This window comes from Lycorma delicatula, chromosome 7 (assembly GCF_047948215.1).
Source record: "Lycorma delicatula isolate Av1 chromosome 7, ASM4794821v1, whole genome shotgun sequence".
In the NCBI taxonomy this organism is placed as follows: domain Eukaryota; kingdom Metazoa; phylum Arthropoda; class Insecta; order Hemiptera; family Fulgoridae; genus Lycorma; species Lycorma delicatula.
The window spans coordinates 80,784,085-80,807,149 of NC_134461.1; the positions used below are offsets into that span (position 1 = coordinate 80,784,085).

The 23,065-nt window shown below is 31.2% G+C and overlaps 1 protein-coding gene across 3 annotated transcripts in view; it reads left to right on the forward strand.

Moving 5' to 3' along the window:
* Positions 1 to 763: 763 nt before the first annotated feature.
* fzy (cell division cycle 20 protein fzy) overlaps positions 764 to 23,065 on the forward strand; it is a 54,856-nt gene continuing 32,554 nt past the window's right edge. Inside the window, exons 1-3 of one of the 3 annotated variants that reach the window (XM_075371038.1) lie at positions 764 to 862; positions 11,678 to 11,803; positions 19,654 to 19,820. In XM_075371038.1, the coding sequence (XP_075227153.1) occupies positions 11,691 to 11,803; positions 19,654 to 19,820 (280 nt within the window). In that variant the 5' untranslated portion in view covers positions 764 to 862; positions 11,678 to 11,690. Of the gene's footprint in view, positions 863 to 10,255; positions 10,427 to 10,485; positions 10,510 to 11,677; positions 11,804 to 19,653; positions 19,821 to 23,065 lie in introns of those variants that run through there. The other 2 variants (XM_075371037.1, XM_075371039.1) reach the window with 2 other exon arrangements.

The following is a 23,065-nucleotide window of genomic DNA, read 5'->3' on the forward strand; positions in this document are numbered from 1 at the left end:
TGATGTTTTTTTGATTTTGGAACCTCTCATTGGAGAAGGTTTTGTTGGCAGTAGAAGTGAAACACATTTCTTGCAAAGTACCGGTAAAAGCAATTTGCTATGGGTTTTTATAATTTCCGTTAAATCTGCGAATGAAAATCGCCCAAAAACCACTCATCTTCTACTGGACCTAACTTGGCTTCAAATTGCCATCCGGTGTTCAGTATTTAATTCTTAACCTCTTTCATGGTGGTAGGGTATTTCATAAGGGGGGTACTATACACAATAACATAAAGTAGAATAAAATATAAATTAAAAAAAAAAAAATTTCGTAACAATAGTTGGCGAGGATTAGATGCAAATTGTCTAATGGCCCCTACACAGCTTCCCATCCATTCAATCCGATCTCCAATTTAGGAATGGAGATTCACTATCCATTCTCTACAATTTCTTTTTACCGATCTCGTCATTAGTCAGTACCACTGAGACTCCCGACCTGATCACACCCTCGTAGTTGGCACAGTTTTTATAGAAAAATAAAAAAATATGGGTTGCTGTTACAACATTGTTGATCCTTCAAAAGCCCCCAGCAGAGAGGAAATTTTTGGCAAAAAAGTGGACGTTTTCCGAATTTTTTTTACGAATGAATGAACAATGTTTTATGGAATTGCTGAGAATGGCAAACCCGTTCATAGAAAAACGTAATACCATTTTGCGAAAATCCATTAATGCAAAAGAAAGGTTAATTGCCACACTAACAGTTTTAGCTACTGGACGGAAGTGCTAACCTGAAGTTCAGCGCAGCCATATCACCCCGGTTGTCATCATCAACCATGCCTGAAACTTACGAGCTATAAGCACTTGTTTGAAGAAGTACATTAAGGTAAGTGAAAATTAATTTTTGCTTTTACAAATTATTGAAATCCTGGTCAATAGTGAAGCATCAGTAAAACCTTTTTTTTAGTTATGTAGCAATATTTACACAATACAGAGCACAATGAGTTTACGACAATTCATTATCACCGAAGCTTTGTGCTGATTTATCTAACAACATTCTTTATTGTGTACGTTTCTCAATCATTAAAAAAAAGTTTTTTTTTGCAGTTGAAGTGCTTCTTTGTTTGAGTTTGAAAATTTCCAGCAATATATATGTTCTAGCATAATGTTAGCACGTTGTTTGTATTGTAATAAATACTTTAAATTGTTTAATCTTTTTTTTTTTTCAATTTGTAATGTTGATCAGGAATTTACGAAATTATAACCCTCAAAATATCTTTTTTTTATCATACAAAAGACAATGTTTTTTAATCAAGTAGAAAAAAATGATCATTATTACAAATACAATTATTTCTAATCAAATACAAAAAAAAAGTAAAATATAATACCGTATACGTAAAAACTAAATAATCATAAAAATTAAAAGTGTAGTACCGACAAAAAGTAAAAGTGAAAAGTAACTATTTATTGTATTTTTCTATCAAACTGCAAAAACTCATTTAAATCATGACCGTTGTGATTTGTATTAGGTAAATTGCGTTGCGATTTGGGCGTAATGTTGGGTAATAATTGAGTGTATGTCAATAGGGTTTCTTGGTTTTGTTTGGGAGGGTGCAGGGGAATAGTGACTAACCCACCGGGTTGGTCTAGTGGTTAACGCGTCTTCCCTAATCAGCTGATTTGGAAGTCTAGAGTTACAGCGTTCAAGTCCTAGTAAAGCCAGATATTTTTACATGGATTTGAATACTAGGTCGTGGATACCGGTGTTCTTTTCTTTTCATACATATCATCCTCATTCATCCTCTGAAGAATTATCTAAACGGTAGTTACCGGAGGCTAAACAGGAAAAAGAAAAGGGGAATAGTGACTATAAGATGAAGATGATATCTAGGATGGTTGAGAGTAAAAATGAGAAGGTTGTGGACTAGGTGATAATTATACCGTGGAAAAGTGAGTTAGTTTTTTTCATTTTCCCGTAATACAGAACATCGGACATCACTTTTTGGGAGATTGCTTGTTGCTCTGCATCCAGTTCCCGTAACAGCGAAAGACCGACCGAATGACAGACCCATCATCTCCCACTGATCTTGCTTAGAATTTATGAAGGCCTGAAACCATATCAACAAGTTGCTCTTGTTTCTTTTGAATTGTAGCAACATGAGTTTTTTTACGTGGTGTACGTGCTGCAGAACTTGTAGAAGCGACAGCTTTGTTGGCGGAAGCAGCATGAGTTTGTTCTTGTGAATTTGCTTCTTGCTCATTTTCCTGGAAAATAGGACACTGTTATTACTTTAGTCAGTCTGAGATAAACATGAACCAATAGATGCTCGTACAGAGAAAGAACAAATATTTTTGCAACGGGCCCGTAAGTTTTATCTGTAATTTTACGTCTTTTCATGTACTGTGTGGTCGTAAAATTTTTAATTTATTTTATACTAATTTTTTGTAGCCATAAAGTTTTATTTAAATATTTTGATTTTTTATGTTGTAGTTACAGTTATCACCAGCTGAATGGAAATCCAATACTGCCTCCTTTGAAGACAAGTGGAATTTCAGCAACTGTTTCGGTTCACTATATTATAATTATTAGATTTTTAGCGTTGTACTATTTGCAGTTGTCACTGCAAACTATGACTTTCAGTATGTCAAAGCTGGTAATAATGGAAGTATATCAGATTCAATCGTCTTGCAGAATACTACATTTTACCAAAAACTGATGTCTCATGACCTCAATTTACCATGTCCATCGTTGTTAACAGGTACTAACACTTCGGTCCCGAATTTGTCGGGGATAGTGCTTTTGCTTTGAGTAAACACATTACAGATTATCTCGCGCAAGGAAGGTAGTAGAAAATTGTTTTGGAATTTTAGTTGCGAGGTTTAGAGTGCTCCAGAGCGCTGTTTCTGTTAATATTGAACATGTAGACGTAACGGTCTAGGTTGCTGCTATCTTCATAACTACTTATCTAAAAACAACGCAGAATACATCGGTGAATATCAAGGAGAATGAAGCGAGAGAGATACAGTGGAACGTCTGCATCGAACTGACATATTTCTGCACTGCTGAAGGAAGTGATATACGACAGAAATTTATTAATTACTTTATTAACGAAGGAAGATTAGCGTTGTAGAATAATAACAGAACAACAAAAACATGATTTCTCACTTTAACACTATCGGTCTTACTAACATTATTATCATTATTATTAACATTATTATCTAACATAATCAGTCTTACGTGTTGGTACGGTGCTTACAAGTTCGTTATCCTAGATGCTGAAATTTTCTGGTGTTGAAGTGAACCATCGACAGTAATTTATCAGGAAAAACGATTCGCTCTTTTTAAAACTTCAATTATGTCTAGCGCTTCCTGTACCTCATTTCACATTTTGAACCACAATTCACTCCCTTTCTCCTTAAATACCTTCTAAGTTGTATAAAGTTACACAAGCTGAAGTACTTTCAGTCCATTCCTCCAATGAAATGCCTATCATGTTACGCGGATGGAAATTTATCAATGAAAATGCAGGCGATTTGTCTGCAGAAAATCTGACTTCTAAAGATGGGATCCAAGTAAAAAATTATTAATAATTAAATATCACGACTGCCGGCAGTCGTGACGTTCTCCGCAACTTCTCGAACTCATAGCATGCCAAGAATAGTTTGAACGTGCTGGTTAGTTTTGACTATGCCAGATATTTTCAATTGAAGTGAATTTGCTGCGGGTTCCAGTATAGCGGAATATTTAGTAATTAATGCTAGTGATACAATAAATGAAGATCTGCACGCCGCTCCATGCATTTAATAAGCATTTATTCTTGTTGATTAATTTTCCTCTACAGCTAAGGTCTCTAATGTATTAACCGTATCAACGAAGTGATCCTTAAAAACACGGATGCTCTTGTTTTTGTCTAACCATCTAGTCTCACACAATTTAGGAATGCTAGCAATAAACTTGCGTCGTAAAACAGACTCGCGAAAAAATGTGATTATCTCCTCGATAGTTCCAACGCAATTTCGAATTTCTGGGAGATGACGTTCAGGCAGTTCACGACCAGGTTAAGCTTGTAAGAAGAACAATGGAAGTAGAAGAACTTCCATTATTTTTGTATTTTGTCTCAAGACAAAATACAAAAATAATGGAAGTACACCTTCTTCTTTCAAAAATGAGGTAGGAAACAATTGACAGTAATTTTTATTCTTTTCAATTAATTTTCATGAGATTTGAGAAATTGAATGTCCACTGGTCCATGATCGATTTTGCAGATTCCATTGTAATCTGACGTCCCTGGGACTGTACATTTGCTTTACAATAATCATGCTCGTCCTTGTATTTAGTGAAAGGTCTGATGGAAAAAGAACATCAGTTACTTCCCATCGTTTTGGCTGATGGCGGAAACAACACCCAATATTTACAGAAAGTACCTTTGAGTCTCCTTGAGTAACTATAGCCTATAGTAACTATAGGTGAATATGCATCCAGCCACTGATGATTGAATTTCCTCTTGGGGTGTTTGGTATCTGCAGCAAAATCAGAGTTCTTTGAAAATTCCCAGACATTTTCCAACAGATCTTTTTTGCTTATTGACCAGCACAGTGCTCGCCAGGCCAGTGAATTTTTCAATATCATTTTCATGACAATTGTCAACTTCAATCTCACTGTATTGCAGATTGGTTTGAACCATAGAAGAAGGCCCCGTAGTCATGTGCTTGAACCAGAGGGTGGTTGTACTTCCTTGTCCTCATTCTGATCGCCGCTGCATGTATTTTTTTATCATAAATTCGCTGCAAAAAAATTAAATTTATTTTTGTCCAAATGTTGATGTAGATGTGGACATCTTGCTGCATTGGCTTGACAATGAAGTTCTAACTGACATTTTTGCCAAAATTTTGTTTTATATGATATATGACTATATTAGTTGAGCTTAATTAAAAATTTTGACTCTTATCATAGTAACATTAAAAACATATGGCAAATCATCAATAGAAAGTTTATCAGATATACACCCTTTTCTAAAAACCACTTTTTTGGAACTTAAGGACTCCAAAATGGATATTTTGGAGTCCATATCATAATCATAAATCTATCACAAGATAGTTAAACGTTTCTCCATTCTTTTCTGATAAATTCAAGATAAACTAAAAACAAGGCAATTTTACTGATATAAAAACTGATCAGCTGCCAAAAGCAATATTGGTAATTAAGCCACATTTTGAATTATTTTTAATTATTCATCAAAAGTATATTTATTATTAAGAAGAACTTAATAAACATTATAAACTTAAATACAAAATTCTATTTTACATTGAAAAATCCAAAAGAATCCCTAATGGCATATCACTTGCAAGCATAGACAGATACCAAAAAATCAAGAATAACATATTTTAAGTTTTATGCTTTTAAAGCAAAAGCTGTGCTTATGTAAACTTACAGTACATACATTGCAAGTTAAATAAAAGCATGTAATAAAATCACAGTATGCTACTAACCAAAAATGTTCTAATAATCGAATTTAATCATTCGTTATAATAAAGTGGATGGCAGGTGGCAAACATGAAAAAATAAATTTTACAGTCATCAAAAAACTGAATACACTTGTGTGAAAGTAACAACTCGACTGATTCTAATCAAACATGCGTACACTCTTATATACTTTGTTAATTACTTCTGGAATATTCCGGTTGTGTTGTGAAATGAGAGGAAAGTGACGAGGAATATTCTAGAAAATTATTTTTGCTGCTAGTAAGATAGCGCCAATGTGTAACAGTAGTTCTTAAATCTTTTCACACATTGTGCGAGTGTCTCTGTTTTGTAATTAGTTTCTTTTAGAATGTTGTTAAATTGTAAATATTTCAAAAATTTGTTATTAGTGTATTTTTTGTTTTATTTAAAAAAATTGTTCCATCTTGGAAGTGTAGCAGCTTGCTCCCCTCCTCCCTAACCCTCTGGATACACCCATGTCTTGATAGCTACCTGCTAGTGTTCAGTTCATACCTAACCTTTTTCCTTTATAATCTGATTTAAATAGTGCTTGACATTGATAATAGAATCAGTGCTTTTTTTCAAACTGAGTTATTTTAGCTCATTTCTTACATAGTTGATTCGATGCTGTTGAATTTCTTGCATAGTTGCTTCGATGATAGGGTTTACTGTAACGCATGATTTATTGTTTTATTACTGAAGATAAATACATTCACATAAACACCCTATTCTTCTACAAGTAAACAACTTACATTCTAACAGACAGGTAAGCACTTGTATTTTAATGCAGATAACTTTGACAATCGGCTAATTTTATTACGTGTATAATAAAAACATTCAACTTCATAATATAAATTTAATATAATATTTTTTTTTTGTCTTCAGCCATTTGACTGGTTTGATGCAACTCTCTTAAGATTCTCTATCTAGTGCTAGTTGTTTCATTTCAGTATACCCCGTACATCCTATATCCCTAAAATTTGTTTTACATATTCCAAACATTACCTGCCTGCACAATTTTTTCCTTCTACCTGTCCCTCCAATATTAAAGCAACTATTCTAGGATGCCTCTTCTTATTATGACTTCTTTCTTATGTTCTTCAATTATCATTGTTGTTGTTTGGTTCCTATAAATGTTAGCAATTGTTCTTCTATCTCTGTATTTGAACCTTAATTCTTTTAAAATGCTGAAATTTTATTCCAGACCTTGTACATTATTGAACACCTTTTCCAGGTCTATAAATGCCAAGTATGTTGGATTGTTTTTCTTTAATCTTCCTTCTACTACTAATCTGAACTCTAAAATTGCTTCCCTTTTTCCTATAATTTTCCTGAAACTTAATTGATCTTCTCCTAACACTTTTTCCAGTCTCCTCTCAATTCTTCTGTACAGAATTCTAGTTAAGATTTTTGATGCATGACTAATTAAGCTAATTGTTTTGTATTCATCACATTTTTCTACTCCTACTTTCTTTGGTATCATGACTGTAATACTCTTTTTGAAGTCTGATGGAACTTCCCCTTTTTCGTAAATATTACACACCAGTTTGTATAATCTATCAATCGCTTCCTCAGCTGCACTGCAGAGTAATTCTGCAGGTATTCCGTCTATTCCAGTAGCTTTTCTGCCATTCAAATCTTTTAATGCTCTCATAAATTCAGATCTCAGTTTTGTTTCTCCCCTTTCATCCTTTTTGACTTCCTCTTCTTTTTCTATAACACCATTTTCTAATTCATTTCCTCATAACTCTTCAATATATTCCACCCACCTATTGACTTTTCCTTTCGTACTATAAATCCATCTTTGTTCACCATCGGTGTACCATCTTTGTTTAAAATATTATAGATTTTAATTTATGTACCCCAAAATTCCTGAATGCTCTGTTTATTTTATAAACATTCATTTCTCTTTCCACTTCTTTTCGCTAGTTTGCACTTCCTGTTTATACTATTTATTAACTGTCTATAGTTCCTTCTACTTTCTTCATCACTAGCATTATTATATTTTCTTAGTTCATCCATCAGCTGCAATATATCCTCTGAAATCCAAGGTTTTCTATCAGTTCTCTTTGTTCCACCTAAGTTCACTTCTGCTGATTTAAGAATTTATTTTTTAACATTCTCCCATTCTTCTTCTACATTTTCTACCTAATCTTTTTTATTCAGATCTCTTGTGATGTCCTCCTCAAAAAATTTACTCAAGCTTCTCTAAATTCCACTGATTCATCTGGCACCTTTTCTTCAGGTGCCAGAAACCTTTAAACCCCGATCTACGTTTCATTATCACTATATTATGGTCGCTATCAATGTTTGCTGCAGGGTAAGCTTTACAGGTGACGAGTTGCTTTCTAAATCTTTGCTTAACCATGATATAATCTATCTGATACCTCACAGTATCATCTGGCTTTTACAATGTGTATATTCTTGTATTATGATTTTTAAACTTGGTGTTGGTATTTACTATATTGTACTTTGTGCAAAACTCTATAAGTCGGCCCCCTCTTTCATTCCATTTGCCCAGCCCATATTCATCCACTATATTCCCTTCCTTGCCTTTTCCAATGCTTGCATTCCAATCTCCAACTATTATAAAATTTTCACCTCCTTTTTTATGTTTAATTGCTTCATCAATTTCTTTGTATACACACTACTTCATCATCATGATGGGTGCTTGTAGGCATATAGACGTTAATAATTGTTGTTGGTTTAGGTTTTGATTTTATCCTTATTACAATTATTCTATCGCTATGCACTTTGAAATACTCTGCTCTCTTCCCTATCTTCTTGTTCATTATGAAACCTACTCCTGCCTGCCCATTATTTGATGCTGAGTTAATTATTCTAAAATCACCTGACCAAAAGTCGTTTTCCTCTTCCCACTGAACCTTGCTAATTCCTACTATATCTACATTTATCCTATGTATTTCCCTCTTTAAATTTTCTTATCTACTAACCTTTTTTAGACTTCTAACATTCCACGCTCCAACTCGTAGAATGTTATTTTTTAATTTTCTGGTGCCCCCTTCCTTAGTAGTCATTTCCATTGCTTTCAGCTGCACAGTACTCAGAAGATTGAGTGATGTTGATATGGCTACTTAAGTCATCCTGCTCTTAACAACTACTGGAAAAGCTGCTGCCCTCTTTCAGCAATCATTCCTTAGTTTGGCTCTCAATGGATACCTCTCCGATATGGTTGCACCTTTGGTCCAGCTACTCTGTATCACTGAACACTCAAGCCTCCTCACTATCGACAAGGTCTCATAATTCATAGATGATGTAACATAATATAACTTTCCTTAAATTTTTCGATCTAGAAGTGGAGCAGCTTGCTCCCCCCTTGCAACGTTCTTGATATGGCTATGCCTTGATAACTACCTACTACTATTCAGTTTATGCGTAATTTTTTTACCTTTTTTCCTTTCTTGTTTTATAATCACATTGCAGAATTTTTATATCTGGTTTTAGTATAACTGCCAAGTGAATTTGTCTCACTTATTCAGTTATTCCTTTTTTACACAATAGGTTAGGAAAAAATGGATTTATTAATAACTATTAATTGTAATTAAAGAGAATGGTTCGTACTCTTTTAATGGAGAACGAAGGAAATGTTTGCTGTGCACATTTATCTAATTAATGAATAATTGTAATATACCTTTCTTTTTCATATATATTGCAACAAACAGTGGATGGATGCGGACATCCATTTTTACAACCTTCGTGCAGAAATACAGATAATCTAAAAACAATAACACATAATGAAACCAGGTTATCATACCATTTACCAGCATAGGTCTGCAGCAAATGGTCCGACAATAATTTGTTCCCATATTGGCCCACAATTTAGTATCAATACCTTATTAATCTAACACACGCTGGTTTGCCCGAAGCGTTATCGATCGTTCTTTAATAACGGTGGAACATTTATCTTTTATAATTATTTTTAATTTATTAAGTTTATCATCGAAGTAAAGAAGATATATATGTCTGGGGGAAAAATTGAAATGTTTGACCAAGCGTAAAAGTTGGTATTCTTGTCATAAAGAACAATAAACAAATACACTCAATGTGGAGATAAGAACAGAATAGATCTTTTATGATTTATTCTCAGAAATAATTAAAGACGAAGAATTTGTTAGACTTATTCGGTTGTCAAAAGTTACTTTTCTGAATTTATTCATAATTATAAAACCAGGACGCTTTTCAACTTCACTAACTTAATTTTTGTATAATATTAATTTTCCCATTCTTCCAACTTTATAATAATTGTAAGTTGGTTGTCAAAAAATATCCACCGAGTCGGTTAGAAGATCGCTAGGTAGCGCTCACCGCTGTATGTTTTTTGATAAATATATCAATATTTTCGCTGAAATGCAAAATACCTAAATGATCGATTAGATAAACACACGGCTGAAAACTGTTTTTGTGTGTATGTACGTGGAATTAAGAAAATCGATACTCATCGTAAGATTCTCGAGTAGTACACCGATAAAAATTTTCAAACAAAGAAGTCATTAAAATTTTTTACAATTAGTTAAAAAAAGTAGCTTATAACTGTAACATTATATTTGTTCATCTTAGTATGTAATAAATAAAATATTTACCGAATAACGAACAAGAGATGTTTGATTAACACTGAAATACTTGTTCCTTAAAAAAAATAACATTTCAATATTTTAATGAAACACCAGAAATATATTTATTTTTAATTTGACGATATGGTCTTTAATTGAAGTGTAAGAATGAAATTACAAATTTTGTAGTTTTACTTTAATAAATAATACCTCTATGGAGTTTTGTGTTTCTATGCATGTCTGTTAGTAACCGTTACAAGTAGAAACCATTTGAACTAAGTGACTTTTTATAATTGAATAATTTTAATGTATTTCATGCTTTGTTATATTTAACGGTTATTCACCATTCGTTTGAGCTTCCGGGAATATAGAGTACATTTTATTTGTAATTTTAACCGTGAGTTTACATAAATTAATTTATTACGAGTAATTTTATATTTGTAGTGTTTAATTAACTTGGTAAAGCAAGCAAACGTCTAGGTTTGATGTCACAGTGTTTTTAAAATCTTATGATAAGTATAATTATGAGTATATTAAGTTCTATTAAACTTGTGTTAAGATTAATTTTAATTTGTACACACACTATTTAGGTTAAAGTTTTATGAGAAGTTTTCAGATATGTATTATTTCTAGTTTTGGTGATATATTTTAAGATTACTATTTTGTGTAAGTAATTTTTGTGAAAACGTATCAATTTAAATAAGGCTGGTTGTTTGAAATTACAAATTATTGCTTGTTTTTTCATTGATTCACATTCATTATTTAGTTACATTGAAATATTTTAGATTAATAAACCTCTAGTAAGGAATGGTCGAACTGAGACTGTACAAGACTTCATTTCATTTACACTCGTACATATCCTCTGAAGAAATATCTGAATGGTGATTCCCGGAGGCTAAACAGGAAAAAAAAGATTAGTAAGCCTTTAGATTGCAGCCTTTTTCTAATGTTTTTTTTTGGTATTGATAGAATATTAGTACCTTTTAAAAAGCAAGTATCAAGAGCAGTATATAAAATTAGGTGTTTTGTCAAATCAGATAAATATATAGGGATATTTTCAGTGCGGAATGTATTGACTACATTTTACGTTGATTTACATTTTTGACTACAGTGCACTTTACTTTAATGTGAGATTTTTTATCTTAGTCTGAGCCAGCATTTATTTTAATTTAAACTTCAACACAAAAAAATATACTATAGCTGTTTTAAAACATTTTTTTTTAGAATTTGTATTTTATGGGCCAATCTCAAAAGTTGAGTTTAATCTATTGTAACTTGAGAGAATGATAAGTTCTTAAAATGTATCAGTAAACTCTTGATTACCACTTTCTTGTTTAAACAATTTTTTATTAAAAATAGGTTAGCCATGTTTATTTTATTTTTAATCGTTCTATTCTGCAAATACCAACATTTTTCTTCAATGACAACTGGTAAAAGTTTTGAAACCACAGTTGCCATGTTTGTGTGTTTAGCATTTACAAATTTATTTAAAATTTTTCTTTATTCCATTTAATTTAGTTTGAATTAGAATTTTGTACCTAATAACATTACTTTCAAATGTCTACTGTAATTATCTGTGAGTCAACTGTTTTAACTGATCTTTTTTTCTTATTTATAGAAGATCAGAAGGTATTTGTTTATTTTTCAGATATTAAATTAAAATGTCGCAGTTCTCTTTCATAAATGATTTGAATGCAGCTGTAAAAATGGATGAACCATTGACAAAGGGCCCTGTTCCACGGTGGCAGAAAAAATGTCTGGAATCAAGTTTCAGGTATGTATAAATATTTAGTATATTGGAACCAAAATAATTCAAATTAAGTGTGGTCTCATAAAATGAATAATAAATTATAATTATCATAGTATGTGATTAAAGGGTCAGTCTGTATCGAATCACCCAAACCAAAATTAAATGGTTGCATGACTATTTCTGATTTTTGTATATTCATTCTCTCATATTTCAAGAGTTTGAAACAGCTTTTTTATTTAAAAAAAATGTTTGTATGCACTTGGTTAAATTTTACAATGCCCTTCATGCTGCCTTTTCCATTTTTTTGCATTTGTAGTTTCTGAAACTAATTGACATAGAAAAAACCATTGAATTCTACACAAACATTATTTCATATGTTAAAAAATAAATTTAAGCCCAAGTTAATCTATAAGAAAATGTTTGAAAATACTGGTACATGGCAATGAAAATGTAAACTCCATAATCTTAACCATCAGTAAAATAAGTAATTTTTTCTCTGAAGGTACACTCCTTCAACGAGTTGAAGGACATTATTATTGTGCTTCTGAGAATTTGTACAATGAAATTTCATAGCTAATGTTAAAATAAATCATACTGGTCACATCAAAGGGTGTTTTACATGATTAACTTTTTCTTATACTTAAATTCAGTATGTACCATTAAATATGACTATTTGGTGTTAACATTTTCATCTCCATACAAGTATATTCAAAATTTTTCTTATCAGTTAACTTGAGCCTAAATTTATTTTTTAACATTATGAGAACTTTTATCAAGTTAATTTTACTCTATAAGTAAACAAAGATATTATTCTTGGATTTCAAATATGTTTATAAGTACAAGTACTGTTCTTAAAAGAAGAAATGTACTTTCTAGTTTTATAATTTTTTGGGCATACTGTAACTAGATTATCTTGCTTATTTGAATAAATCAGTATTGTAATTGTAACTGCTTATGCCATTCCTATGAGGCTTCAAATCAAACAATATCTGAATTTTTATAACCATCCCTTTCTGAGATATATGTCAAAAATCATATATTTGAAAAATACTGCACTTTTTATCTTTTATAAAAAAATAAAGAAAGAGAACATCAGATTTCAAAATTCATAAATATAAATATATAAAAAGTTCTCTAGAATGTTTTTAAGAACTGCTATAAATATTAGAACTGATGTGCATTCCGTTAACATTGAAATACTTGTGAAAACCGATTTTTTTAATACAGAGTTGATTTTAGGGCATTAGTATGTAAGATAGGAAAATGATGTATGTAACATAATATGTAGTAATATTTGTACAAAATACAATGTTTCTGTTTTAAATCTCTGTCCATTGATTTCTGAGAAATTGGAAAAACTGCAAATGCCAAAAAATACAAAAATTGGTGTGTGAAGTATTGAAAATTTTAACCTAGTGCGTACAAACAATTTAAAAAAAAAATAATGACTGAACTTTTGAAATATTAGAGAATAAGTATGTAAAAAACTACAAAAATCAAAAATGGTCATACAACCATCATTGGCTCACATTGGACTTCACAATTATTGACTTACATAATTAATATTTTTTATACAATTATTTGTAATTATTGATATGTATAGTATGTAATCCTAGTTTGGTGAAAATTAATTAGATTAAGAATTGAACACAGTAAAACTAGTCAAGAGTGGTTAACAACATTGGTTTCATTAACTCTAGATGAACCCTGGTATTTTTAGTAATGTGCAGTACCAAGAGGGATAAAAAATGTCTACACCTCAAATACCTTTTTCTACTTCTTTATGTTTATTTTAATGAAGAAGTTTAATATTTACAGATTTGTTATAATATAAAGTATGGTTTTAAAATATTTTTTTTAATAAAACAGAAATTTTCTAGATTATGTCATGAATACTATATTTTCTTAAAAAATAATAATCTTTTATCATCAGTAGATTTCAAAAATGTTTTTAAACTACTCGGACAGTATTCTGGTTCATTTTTACATTTAAAACAGTTGTTTGATTTTTTATGTTTTCCATTTTCATATCTATTACACTTTAAATAAACAATAGTTGTTTTTACTCAGTTTGTTTTGTTTTTTTCTTTTTTTTTGAAGAAGCTTCACTACAGCAGGGAGTCGTCAACCTTCCCCTCATTAAGTTGTTTGCCATTTTGAAGTTGTCTTACATTTTAAAATGTTTTCCATTGTTTTGATTATTGGTTTTTGTACTCCAAAAATATTCTTTGATCGTATTATTATTATTAGATTAGGTTTGATAAGCTGTAATCCAGGTTCGTGTAAAAAGATTTTTCTTCTATTAGTCTTACGGTTCTGAATGAATACTGAAAAAGCAGTTATACATACAATGTCAATTAGAGTATAAAAAACAGAAAGTGGCATGCTTTGAGTACTTCTTTCTGTTTATCCCTTGCCATTTGATTGATAGAATCCACAGCGTCTTTTGTAGAATCGTACAACAGGTTTGTATCAGATTTCATTTTTCCTTCATTAGACACATTATCACCATTTTGTTGAGTAGATAAGATTAAGTTCTTTTTAGACCTTTTTTTTATGTTTAACTGTAAACTCACAGGAGACCTATTAGATTCTGAATCTTTAAATGCAAACATACTTGATTGCAGTGGCCGATTTCCAATTTCTTTTAACTCCTTTGGAATGAACTTCCTGTTTGACTGTATGGGTTCTACCATTGTTAGATCATGTTCTTTGTAAAGCTGTTCAGCTAAAGGAACAGATGTATACATCCAATCTGTAGTTACGTTTTTCCCTGATTTTGTAATTCAAATAACCAAACATTTTATTACTGATATTTTATAAGTAGGTATACACAGCCTTTTTCTACAATAGATATCAATGTTCAGTACAAAGCGTTGATCACAATCTGCTAACAGTCTGATAAGTCCTATACTTTCAGGTTTTTCTTTTAAAAATCCTTTAAACTGACATCAACTTCTGAACAGGGACAAATTCATCAATAGCTGTATTTACTGATTGTGTATAATTTGAAAGCTTATTACTGACAATTTCAAAGAGTTCCCTTATTAGAGCAAATTTGTCATTCTGTTGCCTAATCTCTCTCATTTGTTTATAATCAAATCTTGTAATTGTGTACAAACTATGAAGTCTACTACTCATAGGAGCAATATATGATGCTCTTCAAAATTTGTCTGACCACAAGTCGTAATAGTCTTAATTTATTATCATTATTTGCTCTAAATAAAATTAGTATTCCTAAAAATTCAGGCATTTCTGTTTCACTAGTTTCATCTAAATTTTGCAAAACTGCCTCTTATTCGAATGTTTCACAATGAGTGACAATGCATTTTCTGAAAAAAAAAATTCTTTAACTCATAAATTATAATTATTTTACCAGTATCCTTCAGAATAAAATATATATGGTATGAAATACCATGAAATCTATATGGTATGGTGCTATGAGTATTACTAACCTTATGAGCTAAATATTTTCATATTTATTACCTGATTTTTCTATATTATTTCACTTTGTTATTTTCAGAAACTAAATCTAATTCTTGTTCATCTTCAACACTAAGGTCTCCTAAACCACCAGCATGTACTTCGTCAGTATCATAAGCAAAGTCTTTCACTTGAACCGCATAACTCATTTTCATCAATATTGTCATCTCTAAATGTAATAAATATTCTTTCTGTGTCGAGTAGAAAAACATTCACTCATTTTCAAAAAAATAAAACAACCACTAAGCAAAAACTCATTCAGACTAGTCCAGTACCGAAAGTGCCATCTACAAATACACTGACCTATTGGCTGATTGAATATAAGCAGTCATGCTACTGTACCATAACAAAATAATATATTCTCATTTAGGAAAAAATTGAATAAAGATTTTAATTTTGTAACACCTACCCCTACATATTACAAGGAAAATACCTTTTTTTAAAATATTTTCTTTTATCATTAATAAGATGGGTCCCTTGTTGGATCAAGGGGGATTAAAAAGTATCCACTTTCTAATTTCTGCTATAAAAATTAAAAAAAACATTAGAAATCTGAACATGATGTTTTTGGAAAACATAGAAGATATCTTTATTATTTATTATCTTTTTTGATCACAAAGGATTGCTTTAGTCAGTCCATTATCCAAGGCTGTTTGGGCCTTGTGTTCCTCCCAGTACTTTTCCAAATGTTGCGATCTTTGTGCCCGTTCTAGTCTCGAAAATATTTGTGTTTTATGTGAGTTTGAAAAGAGTGTTTTCTGTTTTTGATTTTCTTGTTTAATTTTGTTTTATCTGTGGTGTCTTCTAGTGTAAGGCCAATTTCCTTCTGATTCTCTCTTATTTCCCTGATTCTTCTGCATCATGTCTTGGTTTTTGTACTGTACTAGCTGTTTCAGATGTTTTGAATCTTGCATCCTTGTATGAGGATATAACCAAAAATTCGTAGTCTCCTCTTATGCATGGTATCAGTGATGGGTTCTAACTCTTTATACAACTTTTTTGGGCACAATCCACCACTGCCCATCTTTCTGGTATTTTTTGTTGATGCAGGTTCTTCCAGTTCTTCCTTTAATTTTCTGGAGTCGGTCTGTCTTTGATTGTTTGTTTAGGTGGAAGAGTGTTTCTGCTGCGTAAGTGGCTTCTGGTTTTATAACTGTGTTACAGTACCTTATTAGCATTTATTGATAAGCATTTTTTATTGTAAGTGTACCAGGTTAATTCTTGAGCTTTAGCTAGCTTTCTTCTTATTTGGTTCAATGTTTTTTCATTTTCGTTGTTTGTTATTATTTCTCCAAGATATGTAAATTGGTGAAGTATTCTGATTTTATTACTGTTTATGTTTACTTCTTTTAATTGTGTTTGTTTTTGGGGCATAATTTCTGTCTTTTTGAATGATAATTTTAGGCCAATTTTATTTGCAATATTATTAATTACTAATAACTGTGATTTAGCTTTGTTGATGTTGAAAAATGTTATCACCATTTCTCTGTTTCTTTTCATGTTGTAATCCATTATTAGGCCGAGACTCATGATCTGGTCTGAACAGCTCATCCAGGGTCTGAAACCTCCCTGGCATTCTCCTAGTTCTTTCTCAAGTTGTAAACCGATCCTGTTGAGGATGATTCTTGAAAGAATTTTATATATTGTGTCTAGGGGTGAAAATCCCCTGTAATTTTTAGGGTCTGCTTTTTTTTTTTAGCAGATGGACCCTTTTTGTGTATAGGATGGATGAGGGCTGTTGTCCATTGTTTTGATAGTTCTTCTTTGATCCAGACATTGACAAGCAGTTGATGAAGGGCAATTTTTGCTGGTCTTTCTGCATATTTCCAGATCTGTACAAAAGTCTGATCTTCTGCTGCTTTGTAGTTATTCATCTCACACAGTGCTTGGTAGACTTCTTTTATTGGGGGAGGTTTAATGTTTTCTGATGGTGTTAGTCATTGGGGTTTTGATGTTGAAGTTTAAGTTTCTGTTGGTTCCTTGCAATTTAGGAGTTTGTTGAAATATTTAGCTAGGATTTCTGCATTGTTTTTATTGTTATGGGCCAGTTTACAGTTTTCATTATTTATTAGTAGGGTTGGGGATTCATACTTTTGGAACTGATTTTTGAAGGTTTCGTAGAGTCTCTTGACTGTGTTTTATTGAATTCTACTTCTGTTGACTTCAATGTGTTTTTATGGTGGTGTCTTTTTATTCACCTTAGGGTTCAGGTGGTTTCTTTTCTTTGTTTTACTAGATTTTGGAAGCATGTTTTTGATTTTTATGATTGGTGAAATATTGTAAATATTTGGACTTTGTACTTTTCTTGTTCATGTATGCAGTTTTGGGGCATTCCAATGCTTCTGATTACATGTTACCTTTTAAATGGCAGCCCACCATATCTGAATGCTACCTCCACTAAACTCTGGTGTTGCTTGGTTCAGCCAGTAGAGTATTCCTTAAAAGTTCTTTCATGATTGACTGTCAAGGGGTTACCTGTAGTGGGACTAAGTCCTGTGTTACAACTCTAGATGTGATCTAGTGAGATGTGATTTGATCATAAATGAAGCTGTGAAGTTTGTTTAAAGTCAGTTCACCACACAGATTTCTCCTATTTGTTCCAGATATATCCAGGTGCTTATCGTGGAGGCTCAATCTGACTTTTTTTTAAATTATTTTGGAGAAAAGTTACAAAGTCTGATCCTAAACATACACCTTTTAATGATACAAATTAGTATTTTCAGATTTTTTTACTGTATGGAATTTATTAGCATAACATTTTTGTAAATTTTGGACATTTTTTGACCCCCCTTCTTAGTTCACCTAGGATTAAATAACAGAAATTAAGGTAAATATTCCAATTCCAAAAAAAAAATATTAATTAATTAAAAAATGATAATAAAATAACATTTAATTTACTATGTTAATTTTTTTTTTAAATACTCAGTTAATTGAGTAAACTGAGATTTTAAAAATACTCAAGTTGATACATAAAGCAAAATATATTATTTAATTCGAACAAAATTAAAGTGATATAAAATAATTAGTTTATAATGAAGAAGGATGAAAAATCTAATCAAGGCTGTTGTAAATATAAAATTCTATAATTCCAACTAATAGGCCCTGGGTCCAGGATACTAATAAATCATCTAGCCAAAGGTTTTCAAGCACTAAACCATGCAGATATAAAAACAAATCATTATCATATATTGCAATTATCTTATCAAATTTAGACTAAAACTAGTATTATATTTTGAAATATTTTAAAATACTATATTGATTGCAAATTGATGTAAAAAAAAAATTATTGAAGTAATTATAAAAAAATTACATTCATAAACAGTGCATAACAAAAATGTATATATATGAAATTACAACTTTACTTTAAGCAAGTTGATTTATTAATATAAAAATGTCTACTGATGTTAAAAGGAAGACTTGTCCCTTGGGTAGGGAGACATGTTTTTAGGATTGTACTTAGTCCATTATTGTGTGTTAGTATGTTCCATAAATGTTATAATGTAGTCTTTTTTTATGTGCGTAAAATATCAAGGTTGTTATTAACATTGGTAAATTTGCAGTTTTCTTATGTAATATAAAAGTCAGCAATTGTCAACAAAATGATACTTGGAACGTTATGAAATTTACAAAATACACACTAAATGATGACACACAATTCATATCTATCACATACTTTTCAGGAGGACTGTTTTTGGGTGACTGAAAGGTGTGGTTTAAATCTCTAGTACTGTAGAGGACAATTAATGTGGTGCAAGAATGATGTCAGTAATCACATCACAAAAAAATACAGTATGCAGAATTATTACAAATTCTCAGTAGATATTGAATGCAGACAAATTTCTAGCAAATTTTATATTTTTTAACCACATATATACCTGTCTGCCTAACTCAAAAAAAAAAAAAGAAAAAAGCCCACAAATACACTGAAGACTTTATAATGCATTAAAATAGATTTTGTTTGAATTGTCATTAAATTTAATAGATTTTTATAATTTTACCTGTTGAATGTCATGGAAAAAAAATCTTTGATTTATGAAACATGATGTACCTGAATATAATCGGTAGTTTTTTAAATCTATAAATTTGTGTGTATATCTGATAATGAGATGTCTGTTGATATGAGTTTGGTTAATTTCCATCAATTCTTATCATATCAATATTGGAATTGCTATTTGATCCTAAAATGATACTAATCTTGATTCTATAAAAGTAAGTTATCTATTCCCAAATAATGTGTGTATATAATTTATATTTATTTAAATTTTTCATTTTAGCATTTATATATGAATTATTAGCCTGACTTATGGTCCATTTAAATTTTAATCATATTTGTTTAAAATGTTAACTACATCAGTATATATTTTAAGATATTAAATTATTATTTGTTTTAGCAATATTAATCTAACTTTAAATTCATCGAAATCTAAGTCATCAACTATTAATAGTACAGTTAGCTCAAAAACGCCAAAGAGTTATGGTTCAAAAAAATCTTGTGAAGCAATGGGATTGATGAAAACACCTTTGAAAACGCCTACCAGAACACCAAAAAAATCTCCAAGTAAGTTTGCACATATTAGTTCTTCATGATTTTTCCAGTAATTATTTGTTATTTTTCAAGTCTCAAAGGTTATAAATTCCACAGTAGAGATTGATTGTGTGAGCCAGTCTGTGGATGATTAAACCAAATAAGTTACTGTTAATTTGATTTATATCAGTTGAGAAGCTTATCAACCACTGGATTCATATCTCAACAGTTTGTTCGTTTTCAGCAGTTTGTTCTTTAATTGATTGCTGCCTACAAGACTACTGTTACTGGTTTATTATTAGAATATTAAGATTTAGTATTGTAGCAGGATTCTACTTTGCCATTAGCAACTTCTTTTATAAATAAATTATATAAAAGAACATGATGTAAATTGATGCACATTCCCTTGTGCTGTGATCTAAATGTAAGTGCATCTACTATTACATGTTAGTCATGTAAATCATATATCTAAAAGCTTACTGTAAAAAGCTGAGTTGCCCTCATTTCACTCTAATTTGCATCTTTAAATTTAATTCAATGTAGTAATTATTGAAATATATTATTTTATAAATGTTAGAATTAATATATGAATCAGTAGTTGAGTGGTTTCTAATTTGTAAGTTTACTAATTATCAAATTTTCTTTGTCTACTTGTAAAGTAATTCTGTTTATTTAACTTCCATTAATATTTTAGTGATTCCTGAAATCTGAAACCACAGAAAAATTCAGTTATTAAAGTATTACCAGTATAAAATTAGATGGCGGCAAAAAAAATAGTAAATTAATCCATTATATTATAAATAATGAATGAAAATGCTATCTTTGAAGCTAAGCTAGAATTTTCACTAACTAGTATGAACTGACTTTTATCTTTTTTTTGAACAGCTAAGATTCTCAGCAGTTTTAATGAAAAGTCTTCTTTCTCCACAACACATCTTCCATCCCATTAATTAAAATTATGGAACTGTGGGATATATATATATATATATTATTATAGGTGAACAATATTGTTCACATATTTTAGAGCAAAAAAAATTCTATCTTTATTGTAAGCCTAAATAAATAGCACATTGTTTTAAATAATGCCCACACACTGAAACCAATTGCTGAAAAAAAAATTGGTTCGTGTGGAACTATGTTTAGCACGAGATTTGAGCGTGACAACGTCTTGCAAAGACCGACAATAGTCTAGGTCCTGCGATATTGTCGGTCTACAATGGACAAAGGCCTACAATGTTGCAAAAAAAAAAACTTGTTATCCTTATGAAGTAAACACATGTTTTATGAGAAACTGGCGTTGGGCTAGATAAAAATACCAATTAATTAAATTCATCCATGATTTGGATGTTTTAAAAAATTACTTGTCTAAACAAACAAATTGAATCGAAGTGATTGTTTAATTAGCTAATGAAACACGTTAATATTCCATTTTTCATTTCATTTAATAATAATAATAATTAATATTAATAATTTTTGCAAGTTTAAATTGAATGATTTGTTTTCAAAAATAATTATGAAAAATTTGTTATAGAAATAAAATTTAATCAAATCAATGTTGATAAAGTGTCAATTTAAAACGATGAAATTGAAATCATAAATCAAATTCATGAAATTGCTGTTTTTGAAAAGCCCGCCAAAACCTACTTGACATGATAGTACAAGGTGCGACAATAAAGTAATGAGACTGATATGAAAAAAAAAGTTGCTTACCGATTTAGTCATGTTTAGTGTTGTCTCCTTCAAAGTAGTTCCCATCTGATTGCACACACTTATTCCAGCGCTTCTGCCACTGATGGTAACATTTCTGGAACTCATCTTCTGTAATATCTTCCAAGACCCTCGTCACAGCTTTTTGGACATCTTGTGTTATTTGAAAATGGTGTCCCTTGACTGCCATTTTGACTCTTGGAAATAGAAAAAAGTATAAGTGAATGAGGTGGCTGTGGTAGTACTGAAATTTGTTTTGAGGTTAAAAATTGCTGTACTGACAGAGCAGTATGGGATGGTGCATTATCGTGATGCAGAATCCAATTATCAGCAGTGTTGGCACGGACACGTAGAACTCGTTTACGAAGTCTTTCTAAAATTTCTTTGTAGAAATATTGGTTAACTGTTTGTCCAGGAGGCACCCACTTTTTATGAACAATTCCCTTGGAATCGAAGAAGCACACAAGCATGCATCTCACTTTTGACTTTGACATGCGAGCTTTTTTTGGTCTGGGTTATCCCTTTGAGCACCATTGCGAACTTTGGATCTGGATCGTATTGAAAAAACCAACTTCATCACCAGTGATAACACGGTTCAACAAATCTGGATTGATTTCCGTTTGCTCTAACAGATCGGCTGCCACATTTTTCCGTGTTTCTCGCTGTTGTGTGAGATTTTTGGGGACCATTTTTGCACAAATCTTTCTCATACCAAGATCTTCAGTTAATATTAGACGAACCGTTTCTCGATTGATGTTAAGTTCTTCTGCAATCATTTTCACGGATAATCTTCGATCAGATCGTGCGATTTCACGCACCCTGGTCAAGTTGACATCTGTCCGTGAGGTTGATGGTCGTCCACTGCGGTCTTCATCTTCAACATTCGTTCTGCCTTCACTAAAAATTTTATGCCACCGAAAAACTTGAGCTCTTGTCATAACCTCCTCTCCAAAAGCCTTCTGAAGCTTATCATAAGTTGTCATCGTGTTTTCACCTAATTTAACGCAAAAAGAAATGGCATACCGTTGGCGCAATATTTTGCGGTTTCATTTCTGTGACGAGAGACACAAACACGTGTTCATTTATTACAGCACAACTCACAACTGAGCAGTTGTATCAATGTGCCGCTTGGACTAGAAGTAGCTTATAGACCAAGGTCAAAGATGGTATGCCTACGCAAGCTGCAGGTTTGTCACATCTTGCAAAGAAAAATCAGTCTCATTACTTTATTGTCGCACCTTGTATATTCCATTGCATGTCGGTTTGGCTCGGCTCGGCTCAGGCGGAAAGGGACAATTTTTCGTGCGTGCTGCCGGCGTTCATCGATTTATAAGACGTCAACATCAAAAATAAATAAATAAAAATATTTTTTTAAAAAATATTCTTAAAAATCTAGTTTTAATATTACTTCTTAAGAAGTTATGGTTTATTGATATTACTTTACTGAGAAAAGAAGGCTGTTTATGCATAATTTTCTATTTTTCCTATAGGTTTTCAAGTAAATTACAGCTCACAACAGTTTGTAGCTAAGAATGAACTTTAATACAGTACGAAAATCTATTGTTTCATCA